General features: G+C 37.5%; 2 protein-coding genes across 3 annotated transcripts in view; one reads left to right on the top strand and one right to left on the bottom strand.

Annotated features, from left to right (window-relative positions):
* Positions 1 to 5: 5 nt before the first annotated feature.
* Positions 6 to 5,849, top strand: gmnn (geminin DNA replication inhibitor). The gene is made up of 7 exons (XM_084422770.1): positions 6 to 600; positions 1,216 to 1,277; positions 2,310 to 2,411; positions 2,510 to 2,666; positions 4,807 to 4,889; positions 5,167 to 5,277; positions 5,431 to 5,849. Exons 2-7 carry the CDS (start codon positions 1,224 to 1,226, stop codon positions 5,623 to 5,625), a joined length of 702 nt encoding a protein of 233 aa, XP_084278896.1. The 5' UTR covers positions 6 to 600; positions 1,216 to 1,223; the 3' UTR covers positions 5,626 to 5,849.
* Positions 5,850 to 7,118: 1,269 nt separating this feature from the next.
* ripor2 (RHO family interacting cell polarization regulator 2) overlaps positions 7,119 to 21,439 on the bottom strand; it is a 46,925-nt gene continuing 32,604 nt past the window's right edge. For both annotated transcript variants that reach the window (XM_084422768.1, XM_084422769.1), the window contains exons 10-22: positions 21,147 to 21,272; positions 20,166 to 20,314; positions 19,790 to 19,919; positions 17,251 to 17,889; positions 15,242 to 15,414; positions 14,967 to 15,132; positions 14,674 to 14,806; positions 12,759 to 12,914; positions 12,481 to 12,654; positions 12,180 to 12,382; positions 11,270 to 11,353; positions 11,080 to 11,170; positions 7,119 to 9,168 (exon numbers count right to left, since the gene is read on the bottom strand). In XM_084422768.1, coding sequence (XP_084278894.1) covers positions 9,068 to 9,168; positions 11,080 to 11,170; positions 11,270 to 11,353; positions 12,180 to 12,382; positions 12,481 to 12,654; positions 12,759 to 12,914; positions 14,674 to 14,806; positions 14,967 to 15,132; positions 15,242 to 15,414; positions 17,251 to 17,889; positions 19,790 to 19,919; positions 20,166 to 20,314; positions 21,147 to 21,272 — 2,325 coding nt within the window. In that variant the 3' untranslated portion in view covers positions 7,119 to 9,067. The remainder of the gene's footprint in view (positions 9,169 to 11,079; positions 11,171 to 11,269; positions 11,354 to 12,179; positions 12,383 to 12,480; positions 12,655 to 12,758; positions 12,915 to 14,673; positions 14,807 to 14,966; positions 15,133 to 15,241; positions 15,415 to 17,250; positions 17,890 to 19,789; positions 19,920 to 20,165; positions 20,315 to 21,146; positions 21,273 to 21,439) is intronic.

Here is a 21,439-nt window from a genome sequence, read left to right as displayed (position 1 = left end):
GGAGTGAGACACGTTTCCTTTAAACGTGTCACGACTTTGTATTTCAGGCTTTTTTTTTTTTTTTTTTGCGCAGTGTCTCAAATACTCCCATTATTTGTCTGTTACAACTCATTTTTAACTTACCATTAATAGTGCAAATATTACTGCTGTTACAAACCGTACTGTGAAACCAATTGGCGGGGGTTGTAACATGGATTTAATGATTAAAATTATTTTAAAGTGCCAACGTGGAGTATAGATAAGTTAGTTGAATGTAGATACAGACATGAATTTAAAAAAAGAAAACAATTTTATTGTCATTTCGACCATCATTTATTAAAGATTTAACATATACACATAATTTAATTGTGCATAGTACTCATTTCAATTTTGAGAAATGGATAGTAATTATATAATATTCAATTAGTGAACTTAAATATCCCTTGACATGGACTGCAGAAAAAAAGGCGTCTGTTTACCACGTCTCTCTATCCGCGCGAAATTCCGGCGTCACGTGACGGTACAAAGGCAGTACTTAAGCCAGTGGCGCGCTCTTCACACACAACCTGTTTTTGAAGTTGTGAGTTGTTGTTAGCAGTGCCTGCTTATCGTTCATTTTCTGTGAGTATTCTTCTGTGGTTTATGTTGACTTTTGGTCGTTTAAGGTATTTAAGGCTTTCCGTTGATTTTAAGAAACGTCAGTGTGCGTTTAAATGTTTTCTATGTATGTTACGAGTGTGGCTCAGTTTCATTCAGTTTGTGTGGGCTAAGACTGAGGCCTGCTCCTCTTTTGATGAAACGTTAGGTTTGTGTGTTTTTTTTTTTTTTTTAGATATAAATCATTCATCTATATAACCTTAAGACAATACAAACGCCATATGTTACACCAAATTTGGGTGTTTTAGTGTAATCGAACGCTTGGTTATTATCTAGTCTTGTCACGTTAACCGTTTCACTAGTATAAACGTTACTTTAGTCAACAAAATATTTTCAGATCACTGACATTTATAAACCACTGCGATGTAACGTGCAATAATTCATCTACAATTTCCTGGTAATCTATATAGTGTAGTCAATTAAAAAATGTAATGTTATTATTTTATTCCTACAATTTATCTTGAAGTACATTTCGTTTGCATTATTTTAAAAAAAAAAAAGTACTTTTTAATTATGGGCATGTCAACGACATATCACCATGTTTCTTTTAAACTAATTAATTCATGAACTGTTTTCTAGGTGAAAACATGAGCTCCATCAGAAGACCCAAACATGCTGAGAATCCCTCTGAAAACATCAAGGTATTTGAGAACATCTCACTTATTAAGCTCTGTGAATCTGAATTTAATTCAGTTACTATTAGATGTAAAATTGGTGCCGGATGGCTGATCCACTGACCTGTTTGGTGATCGAGTTAGTTGATGTTTTAAAGAATCCATCAACATCCCCATATGTTGATTAATTGCCCCAAAAGTTGGCATGAAATGGATGTGATAGTATTTTCTAACCTGTTGTGATGTATATGCCACTACAAAAGGGAGGGGACACTATTTTGATTTAAGATTTCAAGGGGATATGATTTTTTTTTTTAAAGTAATGTGCATGGGTAAATCCTCTATAATAATACTTGAATGTTCCTTTAAGAATTGTAGGTTGACTTCATGGTGATTTTTAAAAGTTTGTGGATGGTGTGTAACCGTGACCTCTAATTCTTATGTTCGGGTTATTTAATAGGTCAGGTCAGTTTTGTAAAAAAGGAAAGAATGATGTCAACTTTTCAACTACTCGATCAAGTTAGGATAAACTGAACTGCGAGGGACCTTGCTCTGTCTCTGAATTAATCATTGTCAGTGTGTTGAGATCCAGTAACTTGTGCATCCGTCTGCCACTGTATTGTTTAAGTGAAAACATTAACCAACTCCAAACTTGCAGTTGGTCATAAGGAGACTTCAGTGGTGAGTTCCCACGGTAATTACAGGTTAAAGAATGTTGCAGTTAGATAATAATGCAGGCGGTCCAATAGCTGTCCGTGGGAATTGGAGGTGTTTACGGCATGCAGCTGATGTGTGGCCTGCCCCTTTCCCACGCTTGTTAGAACGACCGATACGTGGAGTTGCTCCGATACCTTGCTTGTTGCCGTCTTGAACTGACAGCTTAACAAGTGTAAGAGGAGAATAATGACTGTTGAGGCAGGTGAAATGAGCCTGTTACTGTGTGCATGGATAGAGTTGCTCAGTTTTCCGTCTCACCAAAATGAGCCTTTATCCTCAGATTCTTTATTACTGATGACACCTGAGGACCCTGAGATTAATTTTACTTTATTCTTTTCTCAGAAATTCTTTGTAGCGCCAACATCTGGAGTGGGATCAGGAAGGAGGACGCTCCAAGTCCTTCAGCCGTCTGCTGTAAATAAGAACCTTGGTCGTATAATTGAGGTATTTAACAGTTGTAGCCATTTTGGACTTTGTAAAGTTTAAAAACTTTAGTTGGAGTGAAACGGTGTGACTGTTAATGCCAATCTCACCCTGTTTAGAATGGCAAATCGGTTCCTAAAAGGAAGATGTGGAGCGCAGAGCAGGTTAAAGGTTCAAAGAGGGTGAAAGCAGAGGTGGCTGTAAAATCCACAAGTCCAGAAAATGAGAACCAACCTGAGGGGGTGACGCAGGAGGCCTATGAGCTCATGATCAAAGGTAAGTTATCACGCATGGTTCAGAGGCGTTGATTGGATTATCTACATTCTTGATGTAGGTTTGTTAATGCAGTCTCTTAACCCAGGTTATTGTTCATTGACTATTAAAGTGGAAATGAAGCGGTTAGTCAAGTTAAAATTAAGTAGAAAAAGATGTCTTGTTACAGCGCCACCATCTTGCAGTACAACCTTTGACTTCACTGGGTTTGTTGTCTTGCCTGAGTTAAACTGATACAACTGTAGAGACATTGAAGGGCAGATAGTGAAAGATAAAGACCGATCATGAAAGATGGAAACTGGAAAGCCAGAAGACAAAAGAGGCCACTATTGCATTGCTTCTGGATGTAAAGAGGAGTTTTACAGTGTTAAAGCAAAGGACAAAAACCCTTTATTGGTCAACTACTTGGTGACCGCTATTATATAACAAACCATAATGATCTTCATTAATACAACGGAGCCAACCAACCCTGACTTCACAGGTTGTAGTACTGAAATATGGCAGTGCCCTTGCTACAAAAGCCATAAGACATTCAGCTGTACTTTCAGTAGTGCAAGCCAAAATGCACTGCAGTTAGACCATGAAAGATTAAACCGGTCGGGGCATTTCAATGGTCGTTTCATTACTCTAAAGCATCATCATGCATCCAGGAAGCCATGGTGCAGAAGTTTTTCTCATATGGCCAGTGTAGACCGCTTCAAACGGTTGTGACGTGTCAGGTCAAATGGAGCCAGCGCAGATACGTTGGATGGGTTATAAGCGAGACCCTCAGTTCACGCAATCACTTGCGACACATAGCAACACTGGCTACGTTTACATGCACAACTTTTGTTTAATTTGGACTGAATTCATTCGAATTCATCAATCGGAATGTAGTTTACATGAGCGCTAAACGTGATCGGGTTGATGTGCGCATTTGTCACAAGCTTCAAATCGGAATAGATTTTTTTTTTTTTTTTTTGACATGCACACACTGCACAATTAGAGTTTCCTTGCTGTTTGCACATGCTAACTATTCTCTTACATTGGTTCTTTATTATAGTTTTAAACAGCAGACTTAATATTTATCCATTTCTGGTCATAATTTGGAGTAAATGAGCATATTAACCGTAATGCCCCTCCCCATGCCCAAAACCAGTCGTCTGTGGATGAGAATCCAAAACAAGGACTGGTGGGACGTTGTTCTGCTCCACTTCACAGATGCTGAGTGAAAGGAGACTTTTAGGATGACGGGACACTTATGACGCTCATTCTGTGCATCATATGTCATTACGCTATTTCAGCGTCATTGCACATGCTCAGTCATTTCAGTTTCTGTTTTCAATCCGATCAAGCGTTTACATGTTCTCTTGATCGGATTAGAAAAGGAATAAACCACCCCTTTCAATCCGATCGAAGTTTCATTCGGATCGAGCTCAATCGGATCAAGGTGTTTACATGAAGGCTTTTCAGTCCGATTGAGCCGCCAATCCGATTATTTGAGGATTATTTGGTTGCATGTAAACGTAGCCACTGTTAACGGTAACTGTTAAATGGTGGACCTTTTATTGAAAGTACTGTTGTAAACTTAGAATCGAAAGACCAGGAGACTTGGTTGTTTCTTCAGCAGGATTCTTTATTGAGAACACGAGCCGTCGGTAGCTGCAGTCACCAAGTCTGACTAAATGTATTTCACTTACAGTTTATATACATTTAGGGGCAGGAACCAAAATGAGACAGGTCTCGGAACCTGTTCTAGACTGAGAGTGCTACCCACCCTAATTCACTCAGCATATCTATTCAACTGCTGAGACCCGAGTACAGGACTGGCAGGACTCTCTTGTTAAAACACAAAATCCGAGAGTCATTAAGAGTTTCAGTAAAACAAGACTGACCGGAGTCTTTTGCTAGAAAACTCTGCTAATAATCTAAATTCAATGTAAACCTGAATTAAACCTTTTAATAAATTTGGAATCCCACAGTACCTTACTTTTACCATACACCAACTTCTAAAATAACTTCACATTTCTACTACATAAATGACCCAATTTAAATACACATTCATCTTTCCAGCGGAGAAATATCCCTTTAATAAAACGACTTGTAATTTTCTTTTTTCTTGGATGCAGCCATTGTATTGGATGTTTCTCCTCTCTCTCCCCAGAAACTCCTGGGTCCTCCTACTGGAAGGAGGTGGCAGAAGAGAGGCGGAAAGCACTGTTCAGTGTTCTCCAAGAAAATGAAAAGGTGAGTTAATCATTGATAGGGTGTGTTTTTTTTTTTTTTTTTTTTTTTTTCTGCTAATGATTTGCCGCCTTGCTCCATTTCTCTTTACAGGGCTGCTGAAGCAGTTGTTCATGACACTTGTTTAGCGTGACCGTATTTAGTTGTAATTAGTACATTATCTGGGGGAAGAGTCTTTTAATTGAGACCTATTTGGCCTCCCTGGAAGTTTGTCAAAGTTCCCCCTGGTATGATTACTTTTATTTAAATGTGATCCCTGTTTATTTTGTTTCAAAACTAGTTGCACAAAGACATTGAAACCAAAGATGAACAGATTGCTCAACTGAAGAGTGAGAACGATGAGTTACAGGAGCTGGCACAGCATGTACAACACATGGCCGACATGATCGAAGTGAGTGCTCTGTATGGCGTTTAATAGTGGTGTCAGCCTTGCCCAGATTTGAATGCAAGGATTTAACAACCATTATGGTGGGACCAAAGAGTAAAGTAACCTAATGTTCAATTAATGCCAGTGTTAACATTTGCTTTTTCACATTTCAATCAGAGATTAACCGGTAAAAGTCCAGACAATCTAGAGGAGCTGCGTGAGATCGCCTTTGAGCCTGAAGATGACGAGGATCAAGAAGAAAATGGAGATGAGAGTGATTCTGATGAAAGCCTGAACAGTGTTGAACTAGACGCAGAACAATCACCCCACTGTGTGCCACATAAGGATGATTTCACAAACGAAGAAAGCTGAAATGAAGATCTTAAATATTGAACTAAAAAGAACTGTGATGGACCAGTTGTTTGGTCTTAAGTGAATTTTTCTTTTTGCCTTTTTAGGACAATTTTGCACCTTGTTTTAATACTTTTATCTTTGCTGTAAATTAGCTTGTTTTCAGTACCTGTAGTTCATATTCACTGCCAGTGTACATATGTAAACTTGAATGTATACAGTGGAAATAAACTCCCTATTTTGTACACATGCTTTTCTCCTGATCTCTTCTCTTCCTGGTGCAAGTGCAACCAACAGCTTGTCTGTCTTGTGCAGAGCATCGTTCATCAAGCTCTGCTGGAATCCTAAACCTTGAGGAGCTCCTGAAGGTAGTTTAAGGCCAGCTGTCCCAGTCTAGACTCCAGTTTCTCCAGACCGGACTGCAGACTCGGTCTTGGAGTTTTTGAGGTGGCAGGTGACTGGGACATTACGACGAAGGATGTTGAGCAGGTAGCAGCTCCAGTGCTGAAATTAGCTTTTTAGTAGGGTGTTGTATAGAGTCCAAATTATTGACTGTTTGGTGCCTTTTCAAAGGGGAAAGCTCTCATACAGCTTTTCCTACTTCAACATTGTGCAATTAGTGTTCAGAAGATCATATGCTTCAGATACTGTCCATTTGTCCTTCAGTAATTTTTACTGCTTGGCCAATTTGCATAACTGAATGCACATGTAACTTTTTGTGCTCTGGAAATTAGATAAAGCAGTTCATCTAGCAGAAGAACTTCTGTTTGTTACATGGGATACTCCGCAGTTGTCCTGCCAGGTCCAAATACAAGATAAGACAAAACACAGTTTGAAAGCTGGACAGATGTATTTGCAAAAGAAAGTTGCATAGTGTAAAGCAACACACTTCTTGAACATTGTCATTACACAATTTTGTTAGACTAAAACCAAAAACTGGAATGAGAAATTCTAATTCCCAGCATGCTTTACATGAGACTGGATCATTCATTGAAATTGTTTTGTTATAAGCAACATGTATTTTTCTTTATCTTGGTGTGTACATAGTTGTACTATATTTTCCAGAGTAAGAAATACTTTTCTGAACATTTCTTGATCTGTTAATATCAAAACAAATGCTGATATTTCCATTTTTGTTGAAAAACAAGTTAAACTAAACTGATTTTGTGAAATATTAAAATTCTATTTTACTGTTTTTGTGTGTAATTTTCAGCATCATTACTCCAGTCTTCAATGTCACATGATCTTTCAGAAATCATTCTAAAATGCTGATCTGCTGCTCAAGAAACATTTCTTATAAATGTTAACAATTGTGCTGCTTCATATTTGTGGAAACATATTTTTTCCCCCAAGATTCTTCAATGAATAGGAAGTTCAAAACAGAATTTATTAAAAATAGGAAATTTGTTACAAAGTATTTTCCCTTTTGATCAATTGAATGCATCCCTCACTGAATCCTTTTTCAAAACCTTTGAATTGTATATGATTTCACCAAAAAAAAAAAAGTGTCGTGATAATTATGCAAAAATAAATTTTATTGCCACTTTCAGCAGAGGAAATACAGTAAACTCAAAAAAAAAAAAAAAAAATTTAAACAATGAGGGAACATTAGCATTGTGACATCAAGTGAAATCCGCTCTCATTCAAACAGTAGTAGCTAAAGCTATTGCAACGGCAAGCTGAGCGCTCAAGCCCTCGACATGTACAGTCACACGCTCACAAAACCATAACAGCTTTCCTATCAAGGACACTAATTTGATGAGGTTTGAACAATAAAATGCAGTTCACTGAGCTTCTGTCCGAAATGAATACAAGGCAATAAATTCAACCTTTTCACTTGATATCTCAAGGAGTGATCACCAATGCCCAGGGTCAAATACTGTAACGGTGGTCATTCCTCACAAAGCAACAGGAAAACATTAACTTCTGTGACTGAATACAGAAAACAGGAAAAAGAATCGTTTTTGAATATGTCATAATTCTGATAAATAGAAACCACAAAACAAGCCTTAAATATATTGACTACGGTATCATTATGGCTTTAGGAGTTTGTGCAGTAGATGCCACATAACATGTTTAACATGTTAACAAACAATCTTCCCGAAACATTTCCGTTGTGCTTTTGAGGCAAATACTTACAGCAACCTTTCCGTACTCAGTACATTCCTCGAAATGTGCTCTTTTGATGGATTTAAGCCCCTGCTTTCATACAATTCTCAATGTCATAGAAAAAATTGTAAAAATAGGTACGGTGATTTACAAAACTGCGTTTTAATTGTCGCCATAAGCGTAAATTCACATTTGAGAGACCAACGTAGACGGTGTGCGTTAACGTCACAAAGCGAGGCAAGCGTTCGGTTAGCAAAGAGCGTTTTTTCAGGTCATGTGCATAAGCATACTGAAAAGACGTTCAGGAAAGGTTCCCTTCAGCACAAACACTGTAGAACTCAGCGAATACATTGTTAAAAGGTGATACTGCTCAATAAAACATACTTTTATATGTAAAATGCCAACTTTTATGTATATATAATTTCATAGTAGCCCCTCAATAATACCAAATCCTGACTTTACCTAATCATATTGTGAACAGATGTTTAGTACAATATTAATATAATCTGTTTATTTATTTTTTGAGAGGGTCAAATCAGCATCTTACCATTTATAGTGAAGAGAAATTAAAAAATAAATTAAATGATATTACAGTCACGTGACTCAGTAGTAGTACAGTAACAATAGGCACAGAAGCAAGTTCGGATCACAGAGCAAATAAGCTTCCAGTTTTCATTTATGCACAAACCAAAATTCACAGTAATGCATCACGCTTCTCTGACTGAATAAAAGTGCATTTTCAGATACTCTGATGGTCTCCAAACAGCTCTTGTTGCAAGATCCCATGTACCCTGGAATTAGTACCACGTTAATGCAATTGTCCACTACAGGCTCCGTCGTCCATAGAAATATTCACTCCTGACCAGTGAAGGCAAGCGAGCGATCTGTAAATCAGCCGACCATCGTCCACGCCGTTTTTTTGAGTAGTTCATATGCCCGGCTGGGTTGGAACAACACCTAAAATCCTTCCTTTCCCAGCGATTATAGTAATTTCACTTGTGCATTACTCGAGCACTTAAAACGGTCCCTTGTAATCCCTGAAACGGAACGGCACGTACAGAGATATAAATCCCAAAACAAAATTAAAATTAAATTTGCTGTGCTATTTACACGACCTCGGACAGTACAACTGCAAATAACTAACCGCCAATAATAAATACTCTTATTGTTCAATCAGCGACAATGACTCATGACCACTGCGACACGAGTAGTATAAATGAAAACATCCTGTAGAAAAGGAGACCTCGTGATGAAGGCCTCAAGATATGGGCCTCACTGTTCTACTTGTGAGCAGGTCGTGTGTATTTCCCGCCAGGTGTGTGCAGGGGTCACGAGGATGATAAGTTGATTTTTTCTAAAATGAAGTGGTGACCGCATTACCACGACGAGTTCCCAGCCGCACAATCTCCCTCGGTACCGTGTCCAACTGCTCGTATGCCAGACGCCCATCTTCACCTGAGAACAGAAACACACACAAACAAGCTCTGTAAGACGCAGGAAGGCTGGAGTTGAGACAATGTATGTGCAACAGTGTATCTGCAGAGTTTTTAAAATGAAGTTTAAGACTTATTAGACCTGCACAAATAAAATTAATACAGTGTGTCCATAGAGAACAAACCCATAATCTCAAAATAAATCACGTATCTCAGATTCTATTAGTTTAATTAAACAGGTTGGAAGAGATGTCGCTGAAAGAGTGAGGGGAAGTTATTTTGATTAAAGACTGAGGGCACAGGAATAAAAAATAATAAAAAAAAGTATATTATATATGCACTGATAAGTCATTTATAATAAATACTGCAATATTCCATAAAAAAAACCTGAGAATTGTCCATTTTGATTTCATAGTGACTTAAATACTGCTTATATCAGCAAAACAGGGGAACTGCAAGTTGAAAATACTTAAAACATGTTTTATTCAATATATACCTATGTATTGAAATTGGTTATGTACAGTACAGGTCAAAAGATTTTTTATATTTTTGAAAGAAGTCTCTAATGCTTATCAAGGCTGCGTTTATTTGATCAAAAATACAGAAAAAAACCCCAGTAATATTGTGAAATATTATTACAACTTAAAATAATAGTTTTCTATTTGAATATACTTTAAAAAATAATTTATTCCTGTGATGCAAAGCTGAATTTTCAGCATCATTACTCCAGTCTTCAGTGTCACATGTGACATCCAGTCTATCACATGATCCTTTAGAAATCATTCTAATATTCTGATTTATGTGAGTGTTGGAAACAGTTCTGCTGCCTAATATATTTGACGAATAAAAGGTTAAAAAGAACTGCATTTAATCAAAATAAAAAAATATTTTCTAATAATATAAATCTTCTTTACTTTTAATAATCACTTTTTATCAATTTAACACATCCTTGCTGAATAAAAGTATTGATTTATTTCAAAAAAATAAAGGAAAAAAAATAATAATTACTGACCAGTAGTGTATATTGACAAAATTGCAAAAAAAATGCTTTTTTTTCTTTTTTTACTTTTTATTCATCAAAGTATCCTAAAAAAGTATCACAGGTTATGAAAAAATATTAAGCAGCAGAACTGTTTCCAACTTTGATAATGAATCATCATATTAGAATGATTTCTAAAGGATCATGTGATAGACTGGAGTAATGATCCTGAAAATTCAGCTTTGCATCACAGAAATAAATGATCATTTAAAGTATAATAAATTGAAAACCAATTTAAATTGTAATAATATATCACAGTATTAAATTTTTTTTCCTGTAATTTTGATCAAATAAATGCAGGCTTGATGAGCAGAAGAAACTTCTTTTAAAAACATTAAAAATAGTAATGTTTCCAAACTTTTGACCTGTACTGTATCAATACTATTTATAGATGCCAATTAGAGGTCAACTGATATTGGAGTTTTCTGATACAATAATAATGCGTTTAAACTAAAGAAAGGCAATTAACAGATTATTGCTAGCATAATCTATATACTGAACTTACCCTTTTCTTCCCTTTTAATCATAAAGCAAGTCATAGATACACAGAGATATTTCATTTTGATTTCTGATAAAAGCTGCGGTCGCACTAGACCTTTGAGCACACGAAATTTCTACGGACACATATTTTGATTTTGAAGGCGCAGTGCTCATATTTTTATGGATCCACAGGGACTCTGGTGCTAGCATATTCCCAAAAGATTGATCGTTCAGTATTTATTTTCTGAGAAAACAGACCAAAAATACACATATAAACATTTGTGTCTAATAAAATGCAGTCTAGAATGGGTCAGTCAGACGTACACTCGTCTGCAGAAAGAGCGAAAACAAGAAGTATCATTGAATTGACTAATCGTGCAGCCGGTGTGTCATGTGTATGACTGGATGTCTTACCAAAAGTGAGGAGTGTTTCTATGGCAATCTGGTGGAGCTCTTCATCCGCTGAGTCACACAGTAACACCACGGCGTCAATGCTCTCCACAGCCTGAAAATAACCCCAGACACACAGACAGGCTTGAAGTAACCAATCACTGACATGATTTGAGCTTCAGTTTGAAGTGACGTGTGATTCAGTGAAACTGACCTGCAGGCAGCTCAGAGCGGCACATGCTGCTCTTGGTGTGTGTAAGCCAACTTCTGATAAGGCTTGTGTGTAACAATCAACAGCCTGTTGAAGAAAAACACACATAGACCAGATGAACTACTCCATCTCCTCCTGGTGTCCAGCAGCTGTACATTCATTTTGTACTGCTAAAGTACCATGATTACTCAAATTTGCACATTTAATTTATTAATATTTTTAATTTGTTAATATTTATATTATAATTACTACATTTTTATTTCTATGATTTTATTTTATTTTTGTAAATGTGTGTCAGTCATAGTTTATACACATTTAGGACATTTTTATTCACATCTTGGCATTTCTATCCAGCATTTTTATGCAATTTTTCAAAATTTGCTTCGAAATACACTACTGTTTAAAAGTTAGATTTTTAAGAAATTAAAACTTTTATTTAGCTAGGACACATTAATCAAAAGTGACAGTAGAGGCATTTATAATGCTAGATTTCTATTTCAGAATAAATGTTCTTTCTATTTATCAAAGACTCATGAAACAAAATGTATCACAGTTTCCACAAACATATTAAGCAGCACAACTGTTTTCAACATTGATAATAATAAGTGTTTCTTGAGCAGCAAATCAGCATATTAGAATGATTTCTTAAGGATCACTGAAGACTAGAGTGATGATGCTGTCATCACAGGAATATACATAATATATAAACAGTTATTTTAAGTTGTAATAATACTTCACAATATTACTGTTATTACTGTATTTTTGATCATATAAATGCAGCCTTGGTGAGCATAAGAAACTATTTCAAAGGCATTACAAAAAATCTTACCGACCCTAAAATTTTCGAATGTTAGATTATGTCGATATAAACCTGGCTATAGACTAAAATCATGTAATGTGGTAAACGACTGACCTTTGACCTGAAGGGCTTGTGTTGGGCAGCAGAGGACAGGAAGGCAGTAGCGGCCTTCATCACGTCAGGGTCATCAGAGGTCAGCAGCCCAGCCACGGCCCACAGGGTTTGAGCCCGGGGCTGGAGACACATGACCGACACTTCCTGTAGTTCCTTCAGAGAACGTTCTGTGTCCCCACAGCTCAGGGCTTCTTCAAGCATGACTGGTTTGGACACAAAAGAGAAAGATTACACTATGCTAATAATCTATTAAAGCTATTCAACGAATTATTATTATTATTATTCAAGAAAAACGTCTTACCTTCTTTGGCTAAATCCAGCAGGTGTCGCTCCATGTCCGTGACATCGTGTTCAACGGAGTAGCGGTGGAACTGAAACACGGTGAGGACATCCTGTGCCATAGAGGACGGCGACGGACATGAGGAAGAGGCCAGCTCGCTCCTGTCCACCATTTCATTCACCACCATCCTGATCACTGGACACACATGCGAACACACAGGCAGATGAACGCTGACGTTACATTCATAATAATTCGGCAGACTGCCGATGTCTCCTTCTGCAGAGTGTTATTGTCACTACCTGAGTCAGGAGAGTGAGGCAGAATCTGTTGCAGTGGCAAGGCAAAGCTGAGATGCATGTGCTTTAACACTTGGTCCAGTGTGGTATGGAACAGACCACCACTGCAGTCGGACCACAGAGACATCAGCGCCGGCCGCTCCACCAGCTCAGGCAGCACTGGAGACCAAACAAAGAGAGGGGAGGTTGAATTGAAAAAAAAATGTTCAGAAATATTTATTAAGTGACATTTTGAATTATTTTTATTATACATACACACACACACACTTAGCTATCTAAATGGGGACATTCCATAGATGTAATGGTTTTTATACTGTACAAACTGTATATTTTATCCCCTTACACCAACCCTACCCCTAAACCTACCCATCACACAAAATTTTCAGCATTTTAGCATTTTCAAAAAATCTTTAATTACTTTATTTTTATACCAAATTCACAAATGAGGACGTCCCTAAAGGGAGGTTGTTGAAGATTTTGTCAGGTCTTGGTCACTTCTGGGTACAAATTTGTGGGTACACAGAGACTTTGTTATTGTATCAATTTAATTTATAAAAAAAAAAAAAAAAAAAAAAAAAATACTTCCATAGGATCACTTATATTATTATTTCCAGTCTTTTTTGTTGGCATTTTTAACTCACTTATATTATAATTTATTGGTAAAAGTAAATCTGTCACAAAACTCTTTAGGACACATTGTAATTTAGTTAAGTAATCACACACGTGTCATCACATGGAAAAATAAAACACCGGGATGTAAAATTATATCACTGGGGTCATCAAGGTTATACTGGTTTTTAAACTATAACAAGGTTATTTATTTAAATCATTATAACTACTATTTCATTTGAAGTATGCAATGTTGCTGTTGCTAGTAAAATAACCTATTTCTGTCCAGTAACTTTTTATTTACTTTCTAAAGCCATTTCTAAGTGCTATAATAATGTGTATGATGCTATTTGTAGTTATGCTTCAGTAAAAGCAACAATATTTAGCTCAAACAGCCCAAACTCTTTAAAAGTCAAGCTTTGAAGTAAATATAGTCATATTAAAAATAAAAGTTCCAAAGGGGGAGGGGGGGGGGGGGGGGGGGGGGGTTGCATTGACGCCATATAACAACCTTTCAGTGAACAGTTCCTAAAAGAATCACTTTTTTTCTAAATGTGAAGAACATTTTGCCGTTGCAAGATGGAGGGGGAAGTTATTTTTGATTTTGAGGACAGACTACTTAAAAAAAAAATATAAATATAAATATAATATATATATATATATATATATATATATATATATATATATATATATATATATATATATATATATATATATATATATATAATAAATACTGCAATGTCCCATAAAAAATAAGAATGGTTCATTTTGATTTTATGGTGACTTAAAGGGATAGTTCACCCAGAAATTTAAATTCTGTCATAACTTACTCACCCTCATGTTGTTCCAAACCTGTATGAATTTCTTTCTTCTGCTGAACACAAAAATATATATTTTGAAGAATGTCAGTAACCAAACAGCTGATGGTCCCCACTGACTCCCATTTTTTTCATACTATGGAAGTCAACGGGGTCCATTGACTGTCTGGTTACCAACATTCTTTAAAATATCTTCTTTTGTGTTCAACAGAAGAGAGAAATTCATAAAAGTTTGGAACAAGATGAGGGTGAGTAAATGATGACAGAATTTTCATTTTTGGATGAGCTATCCCTTTAATAATCTAACCTTTTTCCACTGTAAAGAACCTTTTTTGTAATGGAAAGATGCTCGGAATGTTAAAGGTTCTTCATGGATCCATCAATGTCACTAAAGCACCTTTATTTTTAGTGATAAGTAAAAATGGGCAATGCTGTTGAAACAACATCAAAATTCTCCCACAAGGAACAAAAAACATCTAAGATATATTCACCATCCGACACTGAAGTGCAGCTGCCCGGTCTGTCAAAGTTTTTCTCACTGAGCTCCTCCAACAGGAGTGTTTCAGTTGCTAGTTTGTGCAGGTATGTCTTGTGCTGCGACTGCCTTCCTCCTGAGGTCAACATCTACATCCCAATACATAAAGAAACAGCATTTTATATCAACAAAACACCTTGATATGCTTCAATCTGTGGTGTATGTGTGCAGTTGAGACAAAGGAAATCACACTATTGTATGGAGTCTGAGAAGGAAAAGAAAGTTGTAAGCGTGGAAACACAGAATCACCTGAATGAGATGATTACAGTATTGTAGATGAACAACGATAGCAACGTCTAGGTTCTCGTTTCCCGTGGTGAGAGGCAACGGACTGCCGGCCACACTGTTCCCTACACCAGTGTCCTCTGTGAGGGCTTCACTCAGGTGTCCTCTTGCTTCTGGATGTTGGACCGACCTGTCGGACGTGCAAGACATACTGTGACCACAAGGCGGCGCTGCATAATCACAACTACTGAAGTTCTTGAGAGAAACCAGGTCACCAAATGGTGTGATGTCCAACTCACCCGATTCGTTCTGACTCCATGTCAATAAAGACGGTGCGTGAGAGGGTGCCCGCGTCATCTCCTGTGTCATCGTCATCGAAGTCAGAGGTGTTAAGAAAGTCGAAGCTTTCCAGAGCGCTCTCCACAGTCAAACTGAGGCTTGATGAGCGGCTCCTATGGGCAGGGACACGGCACTGAGGAGAGACAACAACACCCTTCACAGACTGTTCATTCAGAATTTAACTGAAAGCTTTCCCTTGTGTCCGTTTTGAGTTTTTCTGAACCATTGTGTGCTTTAACAACAGTGCAGATGCCGCTGGTGTTTATTCCTGCAAAATCTGATACTTTTTTTAAATCAAGATTATATTACATGGATCAAAAATGACATTAAAGACATTGTAATGTTCAAGGATAAACAATATTATACGTTTGTTATACCAGTATTTTATATCTAATTGTTCATGCTCCTTTCCTCTATTTTTACATTTAGAATATCTTTGCCATCATCTAACACTCACTTAAAGTTAATCTTTAAAAACGCCAATAGTTGAATAACACTGTTAAATGTAATATTTAGCAAATATGAAAAATATGAAGGAAAAAAATCATACTGAAAATTGGTTTATTTATTTTTAGTCTTTTTTATATTTTAAATAATATTTAAATTTAGACAAAACAGTTCAGAAATTGAATATCAGCCATATTATCAGCCAATAATTAGCGACTTATCAATATAGGCCAGGTTTATAATATAAGTGGATCCCTATTAATGTTAAGCCACCGTGTATATTTCATATAAATACTGTGTACATCAAATTATGCAATGGCAGCTTTTTATTAAGCAAATTATATATTTTCGGTTGTTTTTACTTTAGATGTATACTTATAAAACAAACATTTTTTTAAAGAAATCAGTTCACTTCCAGATGAACCATGAACCATCAGTACAATCTGAACATCCTTTTCAAACCGGGGTCAGAAATGACCTCCTGGAATTGATTTCCAGGGGCATTTTTATCTTGGTAAAATTTTTTTTTTAATAATTACCTTATTTAATGTATCCGTGTTGTCTTTCATGAATTGAATTACATTTAGAACGCAAACAAAAAACGTACCCCACCCCATCACTGAAGCAGTTCATGACCTCAACTTAAAGGAGAAGTTCACTTTTAAAATGAAAATTCTGTCATCATTTACTCACCCTCATGTTGTTTCAAACCTGTATGAATTTCTTTCTTCTGCTGAACAGAAAAGAAGATATTTAGAAGATTATCAGTAACCAGACAGTTTTGGGTCCCAATGACTTCCATAGTAGGAAAAAAATATACTATGGAAGTCATTGGGACCCAAAAACTGTCTGGTTACTGATAATCTTCTAAATATCTTCCTTTCTGTTCAGCAGAAGAAAGAAATTCATACAGGTTTGAAACAACATGAGGGTGAGTATATGATGACAGAATTTTCATTTTAAAAGTGAACTTCTCCTTTAATAAATGAGTTCTGCACTCTTGCAAAAAGTCCTGTTTTAATTACTCAAGCTGTCTAAACTGCATAATGAATCTAGTTTACATTCATCATTTCTGAAGAGAGAGTGCAGATTCAGCAAGTAAGCGTGCACACTGAACAAAACTTTCTTCATCACCGGTTACTAATCAGAACCGCTCTGATAGGCCATTGCATTTTTGCACTGCAAAAATATGCGTGAAAAGAAATCCTTGATGCAACATGAGCAGACCTAAATGTAATTCCACAATCAACACTTTTCATTCATTTCTTTTCATATCTCACTTTAATCGTGAATAAAATTAATTCAGTTGTAAAGGGGCATCTTTTGCCCCCTTATCTTGAATTTCGGTGGCATTCTTGCTCCAAGCCTCTGTTAATTCCCGACCCCGTTTCAAACCAACTGTGTTTCCTGAGTTCAGAAGGCTTTCTTGCTAAGAAAACACATCAAACTTCACGATCAATCAAACTCGAGTCTGCACCAAAACATCTAAAGTTTGAAGACCACAAACAGAGAACTCATTCACCTTGAGCAGGTCTTCAAGTCTCATGACCTCCTGCTCCAAGTCCTGCAGCTCCCCGCAGCGCTGGCCTAAGCTCTCCAGCAGCAGGAGCAGAGACTGAATGGCCTCCTCCAGGCTGCTCTCCAGGAAAGTAATGCTGCCCTCTCCAGCCCAGCTCAGAGCGCCGGTCTCTGGAAGCATGTCAGAAGAGGTGAGTCTCCTCACCAGCTGCCTGGTCAGACTGCCTTCCTCCCCGTCCAGCTCCACTGGCTTCAGCTCCAGGGCTTCATCAGGCATGTTGGGCTCCAGGAACATCACATCATCCGGTCCCACTGCGGACAGCTGACTCTCGGAGCACAGCGAGAGGGCAGCGGAGCCCGTGCCGGGCCCCTGGCCCTCAACCTGGTCCCACTCCAGGTCTGGATCACTGGTGCTGACACTGCCGCAGTCTTCCTCAACGCACTCCTCCTCAACTGGCCTGTCCTCAGGGACGGGAGCCGGTTGAGAGCTAGGGTCCGTCTCAGGGGGCGTGACGGTGATCTCGGGGTTTGACTGGATGGGGGCGGGGCTTGAGGTTGACACGTCAGAGAAGGTGAAGGACAGACGCTTGCATTCGGCAACACCGCATCCTCCGTTTTCAAAGACGTCATCTGGTAAAGTGGACTGTGCGATTGAAAGAGAAAGAAAATATGGTAAGTATGGCTCGCTTATGCCATTTAGTCTTTTCAGTACTGTTATTTATGTTGCTTTAGTGATCTAAAGATGCGAACAATAATTCAAGTCCAAAAGTTCCAACACACTAAAGAGCAGTAAAAGAAATAAAAACCTCTATGAAATGGTTTAACACAGGAATTCCCAAATGTTTTTGTAGGTTGAACAAAAGCAAATTGTCTTTCCTGTGTTAACTAATCCTACTGAAACAAGAAGTTGGGTGTTAAACAGCCAATCAAACTATGATTAGCTACTTACTAATGCTAGTCAAAGGCTAGTGTCAAACTGCATAAAGACCGCCCACAGATTGTTCACTGACCATCTGATACATACTTCACACAAAACTGAAAGCAATTGAGAAAACTGCGATAACCTGTGTTTAAAATGTACAAGGTTGATATTTTGTGCATTGTGATTTGTGGCTTAAATGTCAGTAAAATTAACTATTCTAGTTTAAGTGGGTGATTTTTGGTCCGATTTTATTTTAATTGAACAAAAATGTCTAAATGACCTGGGGATAATATTTGTGAATATCTTAAGTCCATCTTCCTGGAAGTGAAAGGTTTAAAATATGAATGTGTCTGCTAAATGTTTGTTTTGTGAACTGTGCATACAATAGGCCTCAAAGCTCACAGACATGAACTAAAAGCCACAGTTTCGTTTTCATGGGGTCTTTGAACAGTAATACTAGTCTAGAAAAGTGTATGTGTGAATGTGAGTGTGAAGAAAACTGTGTATGAGAAATGTGACAAACTTTAAAGCAGAAAATGCAAGCAAAGAAAAGTGACACACAGACTTCACTCAGAACGGCAGGGCACACAGTGACCTGACTCACGTAAACTTCCAGACTGGACCTTGAGCGAGGTCTCAGTGCGGCCAGATCGCCAAAAGAGCGACTGCGTCTGAGTTTCTCTAAGAGCGTCTCTCTGAGCGTGTGCAAGAACGAAAGACGCTGACCCTCCCACCGTCGGGGCTGCCACTTCTTTGCCATCGAGAAACATGCACACAGACACACACAACAGCCACGATGCACACGATGCCACAGGGAGGATACAGTTCATTACACAACAGCACAGACTACACAAGAACATTCACACACACAAGTTGCAAGTGCTGTCATATTTAATAATACACACAAAATAATAATAAACTGAACTCACAACAAGTATAGTAGCGTTAATATTTAGGTTAGTACTGAGGTGTTAAGGTGAGAAAGGTGACAGTGTGATCTTACATTCACTGTTTTCAATATCCTGTATTATATGTACACCCTTGTGAAAAAGAAGTGCACTTAATTTTACTTTTTCAGTTAAAACAGCTCAAACATGCATTTATATCTGGGAATAGGCTTAAGCCTTGTCTGTGAAACCGAGGGTTTATGTACTAAATTGCAAGTTCATTATTGCATGTGTAATAAAGTAATATATTTAAATACATGACATACAAGTTTAAATAGAAATTCCATTATATTTATTGTATATTTTAGTTTACCATAAATGTTCGTCAGTACTTTTACAGTACACTTTAACTGCATTTCCAAGACAATAGAAGTAATTATGAAATGACATAAAGATGTACTTGAGTCCTACTTAAGTGGGTCAAAAAGAAAAAGTTCAGCTAAATGCATTGAATATAAATTTAAACTATAATACATTTTTATTTACTTGTATATAACAAGCAATTAAGTGTAAAAACATGTACATTCATTTCACACCTAAATATATTCTTTTAAAAGTAGTTTATTTCCATAATAAGTACTCTTTTTTTAAAGTATGCTAAAGTGTACTTGTTTTTCACAGTGATAGAAGCAGACTTATAACAGAACCGAGAAGAGTTTCCGAAGTGCACTCACAAAGAAAGACGTGTCCTGGAAAGTGGGCGTCTCGGGTGTGCCTTGGCTGTACACTGAAACTCGTCTCTGAAGGGCGGTGGCTTTACTCACGTTTCCTGAGGACAGGGTCAGATCCTCCACGTCAAACGGACTGCAAAAACAAGACAGATATATGTTCATGTACAACAATCTGATATCATACAAAAGGAAACACTAAAATGAAAGAAACTGGGAAACCTATGACTTATAAGCCCCATTAAAGGTTTGAGAGAAATCATTATGGCACTTCCATGACTGTCCTGAAGAGGGCAGTGTACATAGACACTTTCCTCTACTGTGGCTAAATTGACTAAAATACCACACTTCTTATCTTTTTTTATTAGATAACGTCACTTACAACCAGGCAACCTCCAGGTTAAGTTTAATGGTTCCCAGGTCGTTGACATCTACAGCTACCACCTGAGGCATAGCGGTGAACAGGTCCTTGGTTTCACAGATCACGCTACCCACTAATATGTGAGTGGCCAACCCCTTTAACTCCGTCACCTAGCAGAAAAAAAGGTCATGCGTTGAGAAATTTCAGTTCAGCAATGTTTAATTCACAGCTTTCTTCATAGGAAAACATTTTGTTGCAATCAAGGATGTAACCAAATACTCAAGACTGAGAGGATGACATGTACATTTTAGGACTAACAAATATTGAGGGGAAGTGTTCTCTTGAATGTCTATGGTGGTTACAGCCCAGTTTGTCAATAGCCCCTTTCACACATATAGTCTTTACTGGTAAATAATCACCATTAAGAGATCATGTGTGAACAGGACCTTTTCAAAAATATCAGTAAATCATTTCTGGCAATTTACCAGTATGAGAAGTTGTAACATTACTCGTAAGATGCTGCGTGAACCAAGAATGAAGACTATTACCTGTACGAGATCCAAAAGCACTGACATAAGAATCAAAGTTCTTATGGACATGACACAATTACTCCGCGTTGTTGACTAAGCTCTGCTGCTTTTATTTCTTTTTTTTCAAGTAAATATGTGCTAGATGGAAATCTTTGTACGTAATTGAACAGATGAAACAGAGCTGTAGAGCTGCTCCTCAAGCAGGCAAATGAAGACAACAGCGCAGCGTTTAAAGCGTTTGTTTCCGATGTCTGACATTTTATTTATCTGTGTTTTTGTGCTAATGTGTGAATGGTCTCTTAATGGTAAAAGCCAGGTAAAAGCCAGAATGGCATTGCTTGTGAGAACAGCATATTTGTGTATTTACCAGTAAAGCCATTCTACTGGGCCAATTTACTGGGATTACTGCGTGAAAGGGGAAATTGTCAATTGTCGTTACATTGGGACTCTTTCATGGAAGACTGCAGCCCACCTTGATGTTGATGAGGTCTGTGATGAGGGGCATGAAGATCATCTCCTCTCCATCCCAACTCTGCTTGGAGTTTGTTTCGATCTTCCCCTTCAGTTTCCACCGCTGTCGGCCGTATCTCATGAAAATCTGCCAGGAATAGAAAGAGAGAGGCAACAAGAAAGAGAAAAATGAAAAATGGCAAAAGTAGGAAAAAGCTATCAACACAAGTTCACTTAATCGTTAATAGAGCAATAAAGCAAAGGGAGTTTTCAGTATTTAGTTATATACAGCCTTAAAAAATGTTTTATTGGGTT

Source organism: Rutilus rutilus (genome assembly GCF_951802725.1).
Source record: "Rutilus rutilus genome assembly, chromosome: 11".
NCBI classification, from domain to species: domain Eukaryota; kingdom Metazoa; phylum Chordata; class Actinopteri; order Cypriniformes; family Leuciscidae; genus Rutilus; species Rutilus rutilus.
The sequence above is the reverse complement of the archived record's forward strand: the minus strand, read 5'-3'. Positions and strand labels throughout refer to the sequence as shown.